Source organism: Papaver somniferum, chromosome 8, assembly GCF_003573695.1.
Source record: "Papaver somniferum cultivar HN1 chromosome 8, ASM357369v1, whole genome shotgun sequence".
NCBI lineage: Eukaryota > Viridiplantae > Streptophyta > Magnoliopsida > Ranunculales > Papaveraceae > Papaver > Papaver somniferum.
In genome coordinates, this window is record NC_039365.1 from 106,690,786 (window position 1) to 106,708,196 (window position 17,411).

Sequence of the window (17,411 nt, forward strand, 5' to 3'; positions counted from 1 at the left end):
GTTTTTGATTTGAAAAAACACTTAATCGAATCAGTAACGTTGTAACATGTCATATTTTTCAACCCGTAACACTAAACTGAATCAGCAAAATTTATATCCGTCCTAATTAATTTCAGTAAAAAAATAAAAAACTTCATCCGGTCTAAGGATGCACAGGAACCGAGCCGGACCGGCGTACCGTCCCGGAATCGGTGGAACCGTACCTAATTTTATATCGAACCGAGGAATGGGATACAAGTACCGATCCAAAAAATAGGAACCGGCCTCTAGGGGGTACAGGTACACGGTCATGCCCTAGTCCCGTACCGTCCCGGACCGTATGTACCGAATAACTGACCATTGGATTTTATAGGACCTAAATAAAATAATTGAACTGAAATATCAGTAATCCTAGATCCCAGTACATTTCTTTACCGCAAAAGGATGAAACTTAAGACTTTTTCAAGTCCTCTGAAATGAGATGCTTTGCACATGCAGGAGCAATAAGTTCTTCTGCTGCTGCTATCCTCTACTTCTCACCCAATAACAATATATTGATCTCAAGGAAGAAAAAAATTTGTGGGTTCGTTGCAAAACTCAGTAACAACAATAACCCACTGTTTCAATCAGCTTTTAATGGTGCTTTACATCGTTTTCAAGAGACCCAAAAACCAGGTTTAAATTCTAAATCTCAAATAACAATCTGCAGAAATTTCACTCTAATGAAAATTATGAGCTAATCTTTGATACATGATTGGAAATTGCCTGACCGTCTTGAAAATTTATGATTTATACTGATTTTAGGCTTCTAGCAGCCTTTATAATTCTTTCACTTGTTTATAATTTGTCGAACCTCTATTTGTTGATCCATATGCTGGGTGCTTTCTAACTGATTATGATGTTCAAAGAGATATAGAACAATACTCATCTTCTGCATCACACTATTGCCTTGCCACCAAGTTCATCGATGATAAGCTGCTTGATACAATGTCCAAAAGGGATGACATAAAGTACCGAATGGTACCGGAACCGTTCCTGGCACCGTACTTGTACCGAATGGTACCGGAACCGGTCCTAAAACTAAGAACCGAGACTAGGGAGGTACAGGTACTCGACCTCAGCAAGAACCGAGCCGAACCGTACCGTGTGCACCCTTAAGCCGGTCATTAAGTGACCGGATGAGAATAAAAAAAAAATTGATCCAAACACTTAGTGTCCGGATGGGGTATCCGGTTATCCAATGACCGGATGGACTCTCCACAACTCCCTCCACTGATTTGAGGAGTACCCTCTTGACCTCACAAACATATGGATGTTAAAATCATCCATAATAGAACTTTTTGGTCCATAAGATGCGGACTATCACAATTTTTGTTCCATAGGGATTGTCCTTAGTTGGTAGATAGGGTATGGGTAGGCAACTGATGATAAAGAACAAAATATGTAAATTACCTTCGACTCTCTCTGCAGTGTGCATGTTAATCTTCATAATACGTCAACAAAATTTATGTTGGTTTAAAGAAAATGAATACAAGCGTTTCAATCTTAATATCTTATCTTGGAAAGAATGAAAATAAATTTCGGCTTTATGGTAGCTCATTCTCTGCTTGCCGTAGGTCTCACTAACCTCATTACAAGTGTATCTCTGATTCAATACAAATTCAGAGAGTTGATGTCACTATGGAAAATATTTGTATTAGTGTATTGGATTGGTGTTATTAATGTTGTTGAAGTTTTTATTTTGATGTGTATATTTACGGAGGTTGGCTGTCTAGAAATGAAACGCGGTTTTCTGAATGGTTTGTTTTTATTGTTTGATGCATTTTTGCATACAAATATTTGTTTGATCGACTGTCCATAACAATTATTCACTGAATGCAGGTCAGACTAAAGTTGAAGCATTTGAAGAACAAGTCAGTGGATTTGTATAATGAGATGGTTGAATTAATGGGGGATGAACCTGCTATGGGCACTAAGGAAACTACCATTAGAATGATGACCGAAGATAATGAATCTTTGACCCCTGCATTATTTAACTTGGATGATTTTGATGATGACGAACATGATAAAAGTTCATATACGTCAGTAGGAGGAACTACATATGCATGGGGAATGGGTAAAGGAATTATTTTTGGCTCATATACGTCAGCACCAGGAGGAATGGATAGAGCTAAATCAGGTGATAAGCGTTCCTCGTCAAGCCAACCAGGTAACAATCTTTAACATCTTAAGAAACAGTCGTTGATGGTGGTTTTTAGTTCAAGGGCTAAAATCGTAAATCCTGTATTTAATGCTCTGTCATCCTGCAAAGGAACAGAAGCCATTTAAAAGCAATGAGTGCTTAAGCCTCTTCGCTCACATATGTATTGAGCAATTCAATATATCTGTATATATGAAATTTACTCCGAATGGTGCGTGCAACAGCAATCCCAAAATATTATGTGAATTTTATCTTCCACCAACATTATTCACTAATGCATGACTTGCCTAGTATTTTCCTATGCTATGTTCCCAGCCGAACTCTCAATATTATCATGACATGACGATTAAATATTCATTTTCAGCAGAGTGACGTGAATCTCTGACAAAGAGATTTTCGTATTGACGCACTTTTAATTAAGAGATAGCTCGATCAAACACGTTTAAATTCCTTAGGGAAAATCTAGATTGTTCATGCCAGTCTCAAAAATAGTTGCGGCCACACAATTTGGCCACGCAATCCAACAAGCCTGGCCTACTCCTAGTAGAACTAGGCGATCATCATGGTGACCGCTGGCGGGCCTACTAATGCCCTGTCTGAACGAATTCCACCTAGTACACCGCAACGCTTCGAACGATTAACCCCAATGTGGGTGATCGCGTTGTTGGCAAAACAAGTTCAAACGAGTTGAGACCGGCAAAAACGGTCTCAAAATCCATTGCATCCGTCCAACTTAGCCAGCCTATTTGGACGGCCTAGATCGCGTCTCGAACGATCGAAGAAGTACCAATGTGTTCATTGGCGGCCCAACTCCTCCCCTAGTCGATCGACCTACCCGCGACAAGTCTATAATGCATCAAGTCGTTCGATCGAACTAGGATAGACGTGGTCGTTTTAAAACCCTAATTTGTACTCGCGGCAGTATGCTACTATCGCAAATCGATCATGACCACCCATCTTCACCAGTCGAATCGAGTGGCTTAGATCTAATTTTATACGACCCAGGAGATGTCAGCATACTCACTAGCGGCTTGTCTTCACACATGGTCGATCGTCCTGTTCAAAGAAGCTCCCGACATTTTGGTTTGATTAACCAAACTACGGTTGGCCACACGGTTTCCAAACCCTAAAACAATGACGGAAAGCAGCTGCCGCAAAATTATCTCGTCCGCCCGACTTTGCTAGCCTGGTCGGACGGCTTAGATTAGATTCTTGATGATCGATGGGGTGATGCTATGATCATCGACCACCCCTCCTGTAAGGAGCGATCGGTCGAGCTACAGCTTTCCCGTGCGATCCCAAACGATCGCCCAAAGATGGTCCTTCACGCTGCTCTAAAAGCAGTCATTAACTGCTGCAAATCGTCTCGACCATTCAACTTGGCTAGCCAATTTGAACGGTTTAGATCTAACCAAGATCGACCGATAGGATTTTAGAATGACTACCATCCGCCACTCGCCTACAGTGAGCGATCGACCAAGTAGTAGCTCACCCCTAGAGCTACCAAGCGATCGCCCAAAGATGTCCGGTCACGCTCTTCTTTTTAAGACGATCGACTCGCGACTAATTTAGACAAGCTCTAAAATAACGATGCTCCATGAACGTCGATTACTTTGAGCTCCTTACTTAAAAGCGATGCTTTACATGCATCAAATACATACGATGTTTTATGAATATCAGCTTCCTAAATAACTTAGTTATTTAACCTAATAGCGCCGCATGCTATTCTTTGCAGCAAGTTCCACGATTTGACCCATTGACTCGAGACATCAAACGTGTTACCAACTAGGGGATGCTCATTGGGTTATTGGTTTGGCGGTTTACAGCGTGCAGCGTGCAACGCGCCCACTACGAGAAAGTGTCAGGAAAAAATGAAAGGTTAACAACGATGAGAGTAGTGGGTGAAGGTGTGACAACATGATGATCACCACCTATTACACAACCCCACTACTCCACTACTTAATCTCTTCCACTTCCTACGAGATCAGGGGTGCGCTCAAATGACTTGTATATATAGGTTTTCAACTTATTTCGACAATAAAAACACAAGTGTTATCAACACAGTATCCAGAAAACACCAAGAACTGATAGCTTACATTTTGCAAGCCAGTTCCACATTCTGATATAAGTCATAAACAACCGCACCTTTATAATTCAACATTATGATCTCAAATACCTTCTTCGCTTCCCTCCCTAAGATCAACCCCTTCTCCTTCACTTTGTAACCGAATTGAATCTGGAACGGACATTTCTTGGTTTAGGCTAGGTCTTACAGATTGATCTCTCGAATCTAAAAGTACTCCCGTGCAGTGCATTGTTTAGGGTTTGAATTCGTTTCTCATCAACACACCCAAATTTACCAAAAACATCATAACCAGTTTTTACCCTCAAACAATTGGCGACCACAGTGGGAGATTAATCTCTCGGTTGCAAAATCAGTTTCTCAATATTCATTCCAGTTTTCTCAATTTCAAAAGGGTGGATCTTAGATCCAATTCAATCATTAAATAGGTTCAACAACCAATTTCAATTCTGGTGTTCCATTCGCTAAGAAGCTTCACAAAAAATTCTTTTCAAGCAATGATACTGGAAATGCCTCGGGTAGATGAGCACTAGTAAATCTCCCATATGAAAGGATCAGAAAGCCGCGTGGAGACACAAGAAGACGTGACTACTACTTAGAAGAGCACAACAACGTCTCTCGAAGGTCCGGATGGAGAAACCTCCTTCTCTGTAACACCACGAGTGTTATATGGAGCAGACCAGAAATGCCTCAAAGTTATAATTGATATTAACATCACCAGGATCCACACTCAGATAGATAAATGGAGGATTCGCATAGCCGTTGTTCCAGTATGGAGATAGACGACAGCGAATCTCAACACCAATATTGAAGTCCTAGAAATACATCTGCAGAGATCACACAAGAAAAGGTTTATCTCTCTTCCACCAGTTCTACTAATTTATGGTAAGGAGTATTCGCTATCACTTTATCAGCAAAACGTGAGGGTTCGTACATCTATAATAACAAAGGAGGCTTGACACATCTTCAAATCATCATAAAGGTGTTCGCCTATTATGTCAACCTGGACAAGAGAAATCCCGAGACATCTTCAGATCTACTGGAGCCGACGCCTCAAGAGAGCAGCCTCAAGAAGATTACGATGCCCGCGTCATCATGCCGATAAAGAATCCACAACTTGAATGCTTTATTACTAAGCTAACATTGATTGCAAACCCTGATTTGAAAGACCATATAAAGGAGACATCTAGTATTGTGCAAAACTAATCCCCACACCTTACGTGTGATACTAGTTTGCGTGCTAGAGTCGATTCTCCTTTAACCTTTGGTTTTCTTCTTCTAAAACCAGGTTAACGACTTAAAGACTTCATTGGGATTGTGAAGCCAGAGCGATACTACTTTTATCGTAGTTGTGTGATCTGATCTTGCATCTTCTATCGTACGAGTACAATCATATTGATTGGCTTGAGATTGATATCTCCGATAGGCAGGATATAAAAAGTAATCACAAACATCTTCGTCTCATTGTTTGTGATTCCGCAACATCTTTTTTCGTTACCATACGATGAAGATTGTTGTGAGGTGATTGATAACTCTAGGCTGTTCTTCGGGAATATAAGACCGGATTATCGATTGGTTCTTGTTCACCTTGATTATTATCAAAAGACGGAACAAAACTCTTAGGGTTTTATCTGTGGGGGACAGATTGATCCTTAGATAGACTTGTTTGTGGGAGACAGATTTGTTTATTGTCAAAGCCTGCAATTTTGGGTCGTAGAAACTCTTAGTTATGGGTGATCAGATCAGCTAAGGGAATCAAGTGCGCAGTATCATGCTGGGATCATAGGCGTAGGAGCATAACTGTACCTTGGATCAGTGGGAGACTGATTGGGGTTCAACTAAAGTCCAGTTTGAAGTTAGAGTGGAGTAGGCTAGTGTCTGTAGCGGCTTAATACAATGCGTGTTCAATCTGGACTAGATCTGCATTTGCGATTTCCTCGTTAACAAAATTTCTGGTGTCTGTGTTATTTCTATTTCCACATTATATTTATTTATATAATTGAAATAATACAGGTTGTTTGTTTGAATCAATCAATTGGAAATCCGACCTTTGGTTGTTGATTGATATTGATTGATCCTTGGATATTGGTCTTTGGTACCATCCAAGTTATTCCTTGTATTTGATTATAACTCGCAGTTCTTGCTTGAGTAAATCAAATCAATAAGAGAGATATAAACTCGTTGATATACTTTTAATTCATTGAGTCTTGTTGATTATCTTAAAAGTATATTCGAGTTTGTCCATACAGATTGCTAAGAGAAATATTGGGTGGTGTTGTTAGACCCCCGCCTTTTCAATTGGTATCAGAGCAGGCAAACACGTTTAAGACCTTACAAGTCTGTGTTTGTAGCGATCTGACTCTATGGGAAAGAGTACTATCTCTGATAAATGCTTCACTAGAAATAAAATTTTTGTCTTGTCTATCTCAAATATATACGAACCCTGTGTTCAAACTAGACAGACACGCTCTGACATGTGTTTTTCCGATTTTCCTTCAAAAGAGCCTTTATCTCTAATTGAACGAGAAACATCCAAAGAGTGTGAACTTATGATAAATTATGTTAAAGTTCAAGATGATCGCATGTCAAAATTCTTCTTGGAGAAATAAGAGACTATTATTCCAAAAACTATGAAGCTTTGCCTTTAGCTCTTCTTAAGGCAAGTCTTGAAAAGGATATCGTGGAAATTAAACATCGCTTGAGAAAGCTCTCAATTCAAGGATGTTTCAGGAAGTTCTCTAGACCTTCGTCATCAATTACTGTGGCCGAGGAAGATCCAAAATAAAAATTAGTGTCCTCTTCTTGTATAAAAGACGTGCGTATACCCTCTTGTCGAAAATGGTGCACATCACATGAAGAGAGGAAATCCTCGAAAAATGTTAAGTTAGTACTTTCTAACGTTCAGAAAGTGTGTCCTTGTCATGTTTCAAGAGGACTAATCACGCAATTGAGAAACTCCAGGAAAGTCAGTTCTCTGACTCGGAATGAATGTCTTAACAATCTAAGAGAAGATCAGAATCTTTCTATCATAAAAAGGGGAGTTAATGATACATTCAATGTGAACAAGATATCAATAAAAATTCGATTTCCTTCAGGTAAGAATCAACTCTCTGAGTCATATTTCTGTAAGGATGAATTTTATGATTTCCATTCACATCTTAATGGTTTTCCTCCAACAGTTCGTAAGGAAAAGGATAACTAAGAGCAATGTTCATTTAATGAGCCAATGGTTCTTACTTGTGTTAAATAATCACAAGGTTGAAATCTCACTTGTGAAATCCTAAATAAGTGAGAATTGTTTAGGTATACTTCTTGTAAAGTGTCACTGATTATTTAGAAAATATCTTATCTTTCTTAGATGGATAATTAGTCAAACACTTTTACATGAGTATTTCTTTGTTTTTTTTTTCTTCTTGTTTTTGGCTTTGCTTTCAAACATGGTTTTGAATTCTGAAAGGCATGGACTTTCTCATGTGGGCTTTGTGAACCATCCTCTTACAGGTACACAAATGGTTTTGTGGTCTCTCATGGACCAAGCTTGTGAACCCTAAGTCTCTCGAATCTTATTTATATACCCATCCTATTGAGTTGAATTTACCACTATAGGATTCTTATTATCAATGGCTTATTCTTCATGCTCTTGGGATTTACCTGAAGACTTGGTGATAATGCGGTATATCTTGAATTCGATAAAGAGAATAGAAACTTTGTTGAAGTTGAAGGATCTTTTCCTCAATCTCCTGTTTCTTATTCGGATTTGTAGAGGAGGTTGAAGAGATTTCGTCATATGTAGTTCTTGACTTCCTAAAGAACTTTGAGGATGCAAAACAGCAACTTGATGGTACAATGAAGTGTCTTGATATGGTAAGAACTGAGTTGAAAGAGGTTAACTCTGACCTTGTTCTCATGAAGACCCATGTTAAGGAACTTATCAACAAGGATTTTCTCTCCAAAGGTGCAGAGGATGTTGTCGTTCACATGCTTGAAAACCTTAAGACTCATGAGGATCCAGAACCGTCTATATGATCTTAGTTCGTGTTCGGATTAGCACTGGAGTCTGTTTTCCTTTAGCTTGTTTTATTTGTTGCCTAGTAAGTCTTCTTTTTGATTTAGTTGGAAGAATAACTAGTGCTTTGAATAGCAATGATTGTGACTACACACAACTATTATTTTTCATCTTTTTTTTAGGTTTATTGGTTTAAATTCTAAAAACTTTTTGGAGGATGATGTTTTGCAGTATTTAATCTTTATAGATTTGATATATTGCAATTTGTTATGGGATATTGGTGTTTACGTCCGTGAACTATTTTCGTCCCATACTTTGTCAAAAGTAAAGTCATTTGTGTTCGGTATTCACGTACTGGTAAAAGAATGAATGGACTTTTGGCAAATACAAAAGTTAAGCCTATATTGTCAAACATTTGATGGAAGATAGGTTAAAATCTTTTGTTTTCAAGGATTATGTCTATTATTGTCGTTATACAAATAGTGATTGAAGATAGAATGAATCCTTGTGTATTCCGCAGTATTGATCATCCCTAATCCATATTTTATGTATTACTGTGAGGCTCCGTAATGTATCTTATGTTGAGCATTATACAACCAAGTTGATTTTCTTAGCTTAGTTGTTGTTCCGTGAGATATGTTATGTCGAGCATTTTAAACTAAATTAATCATCTTGTTTGGTTATTTAGTAATTGCTCCGTAAGTATTCTTATGTCGAGCAAATGACAATTAAATTGATTACTTTTGTAATTAGTTTGGTTGTGTATTCCAATTAGATTAATTATGGGTTCTCTTGTAATTAATCTAGTTGAGTATTTTCATGAATCCATAAGGTTTTCTTGTGTTGAGTATATGAACGGTTAAGCTAATCATTTTCTTATGGTTAACTTAGTCGTAGCTCCGTAAGTTATCTTATGAATGAGCACAATCAATTGAATTGATCACTTTTTGTATTTAATTTGATTGCGCATTCCAATTAAATTAATCATGGGTTTACTTGTGATTAATTTGATTGAGTTTTTGGATATAGAAAATCATTCTCATGGTTTTTGGTGTCCAATAAAATCCTTCTTTTGGTTTGAAATTAAGGTCGCTCATTGTTGTTCTTTCGGGAATGACATCAAATGGGGGAGAGTTCTTTTGAACTTGTGCTTAATGGTCATATCTTGAGGGGTGTGCGGCTGTGGAATTTTAGAGGGGTTATCTTGTATCTTTAAACTCCTTGGTGAATGCATTTAGCTTCGGCTTTATGATTGCATCTAAATTAGTTGGTATGTATTTTTTCTTTTTGTCATGAAATGTCTCTTTCGGAAATTTCATTATGATCCCGTTCTTGTACCTTTGCCAATTTTATTGACAAAAAGGGGGAGAATTAATATGTAGTTCACACTACAAATACATATGGTTTTCGGATCATTGTGTAAGGGGGAGTGGTTTCCAAGTGAGATGGAGTATTTACTAAGGGGGAGTGATACATATCACCATAGTATTATTGTTGAAGTTGTGATACAATTGGACTTGGACACTGTGTAATAATACTATGACACTGTATAACAATGACCGAAACCGATGCTTTCTCATTGTTATAGCTATGGATCTTCAACAGCGGTGATGCTAAACTTGCAACCTTTGGGATCATTGGAGTACTTGGAAGTGACGAAGATTTCAAGGAATGTTGAAGATTAGACATGTGGAATAGGAGCTACTAAAGTTTCTTTATCTTTTTTGTATTCCATATGTATTGATAGTTTTGTCACTAAAATTGACAAAGGGGAGATTGTTAGAGCATTGCTCGGTCGAACTCGCATGCGTTTCTATCTCAAGCATGTTTGTCAATGTTAGTGATCAAAATTATAAGTCTTGATTTCTAGTCTATTATAGCTAAGTCTCGGACTAGGATAGAAAGTGTAGTTGAGATGAAGGACTTCATGGTGATTCATCATACAAGAAGAAGAACTACTCAAGGAACCAGTGGAACTTCTCAACAAAAAGGTACGTGAAGACTTGAACTTATCTATCACTCAAAATTCTATCTACTCTATCTCCTACTCTTAGAGAAAAGAAGTCGTATGCTATATATATAGACTTGGATTATACACATTTGGTATTTCGAGCCGAGTATACCTCGCCTATTTATATCTCAAAATATGTGTTGGTAAGCTTTTCGCTTCGATCAAGAAGAAAACCACCGAGATACAACATCATGCGCGTCCAAAATCGCCCAATCCAACTCCAGTAACACATGCATGACTTCCACAATAAAAAAACAACGTCCAAGATATTTCATATCTGGCTCGACGACAACAACATCAACGAGAGATGCTTTCAGAATTTTGTCTCCCGTAGAAGAAGTAGTTGCGTTACCAAAGGAGATTGCACCTGGGACTTAAGAGGTACATACAGACTCTCCATGTAAAGAGGTTCATCATATTTTCACAACCTGTTAGTTAAGTCGTTCACATGAGGGAACTTCCCTACTCCTCAAAGACACGATCCAAAGATGAAAAAGGAAAAGGAGTGTGCCTGGGGACTGGTCAGCACTACCCATCTCAAAGATGCTTAATTTAGAGAGACGTAAGCACGCTATTATTATGATTCCAAGATTTCCAAAGACGAGGACATACTCAAGAGAGCAGACATATTGTCAAAGACCAGCGATATGCCTGGACGTCTATGAAACGCAACATAGACGCAAAGACTTCCTCATGATCAGTAACTCGTACGATCCTCATCAACATAGGGTTCAACTCCAAATTTCATCCAAATTATTTCCTCAGAAACCCAGCGTGACAACATCTATCAAGTCGAAAGCTTAGTGGATACTCGTGGGCAGGGGACTGTCTCGCTCTTTTCCATTCCATGGGGAAACATCAAGGAAGCTATCGGCTCAATTATTAGATTCTCCCTCTAATAACGAGACAATCTCTACCACTATATGAAGACTGCCAAGTTCGTTCCCGTAGCTATCACGCCTCTCCCTGCCAGTCTCTTATGATCACAGCTGCTGCCAAGAACCGTTGGTGCTCTTTTTTTGATACCAGCCCGAGCTTCACCATGGCAACAACCACTAAGGACAAAGGTAATCATAACTTCTGCATATTTATTTTCCCATGGAGAAGTAATAGAGTCACGGAGGCGAGATGGCGATATCTTTATTATGGTAAACCCACCGACCATACAAGATAGAACCATGTAAATCATGCTTGGGGACTGAAGCTCAACACGGAATCCCCAAAGACCTTTTTCAACCCAGAAGAGACGGTCAACCAAGAAGTCATAACCGTGACAAGGTTACCACTTTTCAAAGATGCAGCGTAATAGTATCATCACCTCCGTTTTTGGGAGGCGCCTGACCGACAAGCAGTATTTGGTTCAACCATACACAAGCATTGTTATCAATGAAGAATCGAAGAGGAAAGTCGCACCTCAGCAAGCCAGACCGACCGAATCATGCGTTCCACAGAGCTCAGTGACGCATACCCAAGGCCTGCACGAAGCTGCGCATCAACAACCACATCGCTGACAAAGTCAGATTCAATGTTTCTAGATTTACAATTTCCTATGGAAGGGGTACATGGGATGCCAAAGTTTGGATACAATACAGATTTATCAAGAGCGACTCCCGCCCATTAATCAACAAATAAAGAATCCAAAATCTTGCCTCCTTCAACAATTCACCAACCACCTTACCGGCTATTTGATTCGAAAGATCAATCTGTACAACCCTGTCTTAAACCAAGAAATGGCCGTTCCAGGCTTGCTTCGGTCACAAAGTGAAGGAGAAGGGTTGGTCTTAGGGAGGGAATCGAAGAAAGTGTTGAGACCAAAATAGTTGATTCTGAAGGTGTGGTTGTTTACGACTTGTATCAGAAAGTAGAACTGGCTAGCTACATGAAAAGTTATCAGGTGATTTCTGGATACTGTGTTCCTCTCCTGACCAAAACTTGTTGTCTGGTGGAAATAGGTGAAACCTATTTATACAAGTCGTAATAAAACGTATCGTGGTCTCGTAGGAAGTGGAAACGATTGAGTGGTGGAAGAGTGGAGTAACGTGTAACGTCATAATTTATTCTTTCATGATTAAGGAAGTGGATCCGTTTACACCATTACTTCTTGCCATTACTAACCGCCTTGCTTCATGACACTTTCTTGTAACGGGCGTATTGCACGCCGCACGCTGTAAACCTCCAGACCAATACCCCGATGAGTATCCCCCAGTTTGTGACATGTTTGATGTCTCGAGTGTTTTCGTGGAAAACATGTAGCACTTTGCTACGTGTAGCAAGTTAAAATCAAGAGGCTTGCCGTAGGAAAATATCATGTGATGCTATTAGGCTTGTCTTGGATGGTCTCCTCAAACTTGCCACAAGTCTGTCAGTTCGGTGGAAAACTTCGATGGCTGAGATCAAATCTCATGAGGAAGGGTAGCCGTTGATTATGGCTACCTTGTGTTGACGCCTGATAGTGGAACAATGGCGTTTTTGTGTATGCCAGTGGCAGTGCGGCATGGCTCGTGCATGCCAGTGGAACGGTAGTGCAAGTGGCGCCTGGCATATCCATGGCCACTATATTTAGGCGGCTGGTCGCCCAAAACTTTACATAATCCTGCCAGCTTGGTGGCTAACTTGGATGGCGGATATTGCATCTCATGAGGAAGGGTAGTCGTTTATTATGGCTACCTTCTATTGGCGCCTGATAGTGGCACAATGACGCCTTTAGTGCATGCCAGTGGTACTGCGGCATGGATGGCATACCTCGTGCATGCCAGTGGCGTGGCGAAGTGGATGGCATAGTTTGTGCATGCCAGCGGCACGATGGTGTAAGTGGCGCCTGGCGTAGCCGTGTCCACTGAAATTTTGGCACGTTGGTGTTAGACCCAAATGTGGTGTGGCAACATTAGTTTTAATGGCCACATTGATCCCCATGTTCTGTGGAACATTGTTTGGCTCGGTTGGCGCGATAACTTTGCCTAAATTAGGGTTTGGCATGCCGAAACCCTAATTAGCGCATATGGTATGCGGCATGCGGCATGTGGCCGTGGCACAACGACATTTAATATAAACGGTGCCAGAGCCATGCCAAAAGAACCATAGTCAGGCCGTCATGTGAAAATGGCCATATGAGTCAATATTTCCACGAGTGGCATGTTGTGATTCCTTTATTAGGGTTCCAACGACTCGTGGCGTGTTGTGGGCCTGGAGTGGCGTAGATTGTGCCATGACTAGAAATTAGGGTTTTATCACCGCCACTAGAGCATGGTCGTGCTTCTGTTTAGGACAGCCGAATTGAAGACTGATGTGGCGTTGGTCACGAACAGAAAGTGGGTTGGCACATAGGTGCGCTATTTATGGCGCGTTGGAACATTTGGCGTGTTTTTGCATGCCGCTTTGGCATGTGCGCTCGGCATGCTCGTTTGGCATGTTGGCGCGGTTTTGGGAAGCCAATTTGGCATGGCGACCACTTGACGCAATTTCCACCTCTTTTAATGTTGTGGCAAGTTTAGGGAAACCTGATTGGTCAATAAAAGTAGGGGACCGGCCAAGCATGGGCGTGGCTACTCTTTTGGCGCGCGTGGCGGGTTTAATTCGACCTGATTGGCCGATGAGGAATAGGGCCGGAAAGTATGGGCCCAGCCACAACTCATGGGAGTGTGGCAGGTTTAATGCGACCTGATTGGTCGATAAAGGAATAAGGTCCGGTTGGGTAGCATGGGGCGTGGCCAAGTGGCGCCGGCTATCCTATGGCATGGCCACGCTTCCCTCGTTGTACTCCGCGGCTTTGTTTATTCTTTGATTTTTGACTGAGTATTTAGTGCAAGGGCCTTAACCTTGGTACTTGGAGGTCCGTGCTACTCTGCTGCGAGTGAACACAAATGCGTCATGCCATACCAATATTAAGGGTTCTGCCAGGGAACATAAGCACAAGAAAAGTACTCAGCAGGCTCCGACATTTGTGAGTAATGCATCTAGGAGCTTATACACTCCTTAGGCTCTATACTAGTGGACAATTCATCTAGGAGATTGAGTTTCAATATAATATGAAGAGAGACATAGGTACTCATCAGATATTCTCCAAATTCCCTGCGGAATATAGACATATTAATGTCTACTACATCTGATGCCGGGTCAGGTAGATAGATTTTTAAAAATTTATCCCTGAACTAAAAACCACCATCAACATTAAGTCCTCTGCTTAGCTCGTAACAGTGGCATTGTTGCGGGGTAAGCATAAGATGGTGACAAACAAGGATAAAAATCAAAAGGGCAAGTCATGAGGAGATTGCCAGGAAGAATTTGGCTAACCTTTGGCAGGAGGCAGGAGGAATCCGTGATCCTTGCATTGGCGTCTTGGCGTACTTCCGTCTTTGTCATATGGTGCTGGCGTGGGTGATGCAGGTCCGGCTGAGAAATTCTAATGCTAGCACTGCAAACTTAGCTACAGAATGATGATGATGACTGGCTTGACCACAGAACGAGCGGAGATGGCGCTTGGCTCCAGTCTGTGGAGTGGTGGAAATGGCTTCAGTCCGTGGAATGGTGGGAACGGCTTAAGTCCATGGAATGGTGGAAACGACTTAGTTTTCTTGACCACGGGACGGGTAGAGATGGCGTTGAAACTTTGGCTCGACCGTGGAGCTGGAGGATGGAGATGGTGTTGATGGCTCCTGGTTCATGGAACAGTGGAAATGGCACTTGGCTTCAGCCTGTGGGATGGTGAAAACGACACTTGGCTTCAGTTCGTGGAACGGTGGACGGCGCTGCTACTTCGGCCACAGAGCGGTGATGATGGTGCTGCAACTTCGATCATGGACTGTTAATGTTGGCGCTCGGAGAATTGGCGCTGGCTTGACCACGGAGTGCTGGTGGCATGGAGAGTTGGTGCTGGCCTGACCACAGAGCGTTGCAGGTTGAGCGGCTGGTGTTCCTCGTGCTGGCGCGCTGCTAGTTCGGCCATGGAGCGGATATATTGGCACATGGCTTGTTCGGATATGGATCATGAGTGTGATATGCCCAGTCATTTATTCCCGTTCATGGAGCAAGGAGGAATCCTGCTTCTGTTCAAACTCTAGAAACTCCGTTCGTATGAAAAGGGGTATCGACCCTCTTCTGTTTTTGTTGCTCGTCCGTCTCCATGCTTTTGTCTGCAGCGTCCGGCTCCACTTCGTCATTTTTTAGCGGTGGTAGAGCGAGCATTAACAACAAAAAATAAATCTTCGGCAGTTGTAATCAGCAGTAAGGCAAGCCAGGAGAACTCAAGGAAGGTGTTCTTTTCCATTTTGCGCATGTAGTCACTCAACAGTACCATCGATCTTCTCCAGAATGTGTAATAAGGTTCTGACTCCGGAAGAATGAGTATCTGACCTCTCCACTAGATTTAAAAATTTACCAAACTCTATTGCACTCTTGGGATGGATGGATGAAATATATGCTCGACAATGATCATGTCAGGGCTAATTTTAGATATTGTGGTTGCGTTTTTGTTCCATCCTTGAATTTAGGTTATCTGGTGCCTGGACTTTCTGATTGCGATGATGACATGTTGTGGATGCTTGCATGGTCGAAATCTTCTGGAGCCATTGGGTGAAGTAGACGGGCTGAGAGCGTTCCGTTGCTGATGTGATGCTATAAAGTCATCAAGGTCTTCGTCCCAAACGACATCCTTTTCACCATCTTCTGAATCTTGAACTGTTGTATGGAATGGGATGCGGTGAGCAGTCCCCAGTTATACTTCTATTATATCCGATGGCGTGGCCGGATATGTGAATGTATCTATGTGGCGTGCTTTTGGGGTCTTTGATGCACGTGTACGACTTCATGTTGAGAAATTCTTGCGGCTCTTAAAACTTCGACAGTGATGATGTTGAAATCGGAAATAACCTATTTGAGGGCAGTGAAGGCATCCCATTCTGGTAGTCCCCATGTGCTTCTGCTGCATTCACTGGTAAGGTGGTGACTGCGTTTAAGCTTCCAAACATGAAGGAGGCTTCGGTCCTCAAGTGTAGATTACTTTAATTGCATCGCCTTGAATCCACGCCTATGGGGTTTGATACAATCTTATAATACTTTCTTGGATGTGATGTTGTGATGCTTGGAATATCACATGGACGAAACATTCTGGATAACAAAGAGGTAGAAATGAGAGAGTTATGTTGGCTCCCTCTGTCTCTTCAAGAAAAATGTTTCAGCCGTGTCTCTGGAGTTATCTCATGAATGCTTGATTGTTGTCGGGGATGGACCGTGATGAGCAGTCCCCAGTCGCACTTCTCTTTGGTTACTGAAGTTGTTTTCTCTGAGTAAGCTTGGGATCTGCCGCAGCCTCGTAAAGTGTTGCAGGCGCCTTCTAAACAGAGAGGTGATAATATTCTTACGCTACACCTTTGAAGGGTGGATAACCTTGTCGTTGCTATGAATTTTTGGTTGACCGTGTCTTCTGAGCTTTGACAGTGAAGGGATCCCGTGTAGAGCCTCATTCCCCAAGTGTGGTTTACATGTTTCTTTGTAGTGGTTGTTGCTATGGTAAAGCTCTGGCTGGTATCGACAAACGATCAGCAACAGTTCTTGGCAGCAAATGTGATCCGAAGATACTACATTGTCGTGGGAACCAAAATAGGTTGGCTGGAATTGTATGGGCGTCCATTGAAGAAAAGGGATTGGATGGATGCGTAAGCGAGTAAACTGTCCACGACCACGAGGTTTGGCGAGATGGATCAAAAAATGGCCACAACTACGAACCTTGGTTGGATGTGATCAATATCCTTGACAGGGAGGAGTGTGGCGGCTACGTCACGATTCTTGGCAGGGAGGAGTGGTGACAGCTGGAGAGAACGTAGAAGCAAAGAGGCTCCTAGAGTGAAACGTTTAAGCGGCCCCCGGATCAAAACGTTGAAGCGGAGCAGCTTCTGGAGCGAAACGTTGAAGAGGCTCCTTCTGAGCTGTGGCCATATCCGTCTGAGTTTCGGCAAGAACTTCCTGTCTCTCCATTAAATCGACAATGGTAATGAGAAGGTTGGTTTCCTCTGGATTCTCCAGTCTCTCGTTCTGACGAAGAAGTGGTGGCATCCCTGATGATGATTGGAGGCGTCATGCTCGAAGAAATATTAGGAGTAGCGGCGGCTCTGGCTCTGGTAATAAGAGGCATCACGTC

At 41.6% G+C, this 17,411-nt stretch overlaps 1 protein-coding gene across 3 annotated transcripts; it reads left to right on the forward strand.

Moving 5' to 3' along the window:
• The first annotated feature begins 488 nt into the window (after window positions 1–488).
• On the forward strand, window positions 489–2,341 carry LOC113302501. 3 transcript variants are annotated; one of them, XM_026551422.1, is made up of 2 exons: window positions 489–654; window positions 1,861–2,341. In XM_026551422.1, the coding sequence occupies exons 1-2, from the start codon at window positions 616–618 to the stop codon at window positions 2,200–2,202; spliced, it is 381 nt and encodes a 126-aa protein (XP_026407207.1). In that variant the 5' UTR covers window positions 489–615; the 3' UTR covers window positions 2,203–2,341. The 3 variants fall into 3 exon arrangements, 2 of the variants coding, with proteins under 2 accessions (XP_026407207.1, XP_026407206.1); XR_003336914.1 differs by lacking the exon at window positions 489–654 and adding an exon at window positions 1,414–1,778; XM_026551421.1 differs by lacking the exon at window positions 489–654 and adding an exon at window positions 1,414–1,591.
• Window positions 2,342–17,411: the final 15,070 nt, after the last annotated feature.

Coding starts and splice junctions, on each gene's coding strand:
- LOC113302501 (XM_026551421.1), top strand. CDS start 1,547: ATGAAAATAAATTTCGGCTTTATGGTAGCTCATTCTCTGCTTGCC. Junction 1,592..1,860: donor TAGCTCATTCTCTGCTTGCC/GTAGGTCTCACT, acceptor CACTGAATGCAG/GTCAGACTAAAGTTGAAGCA.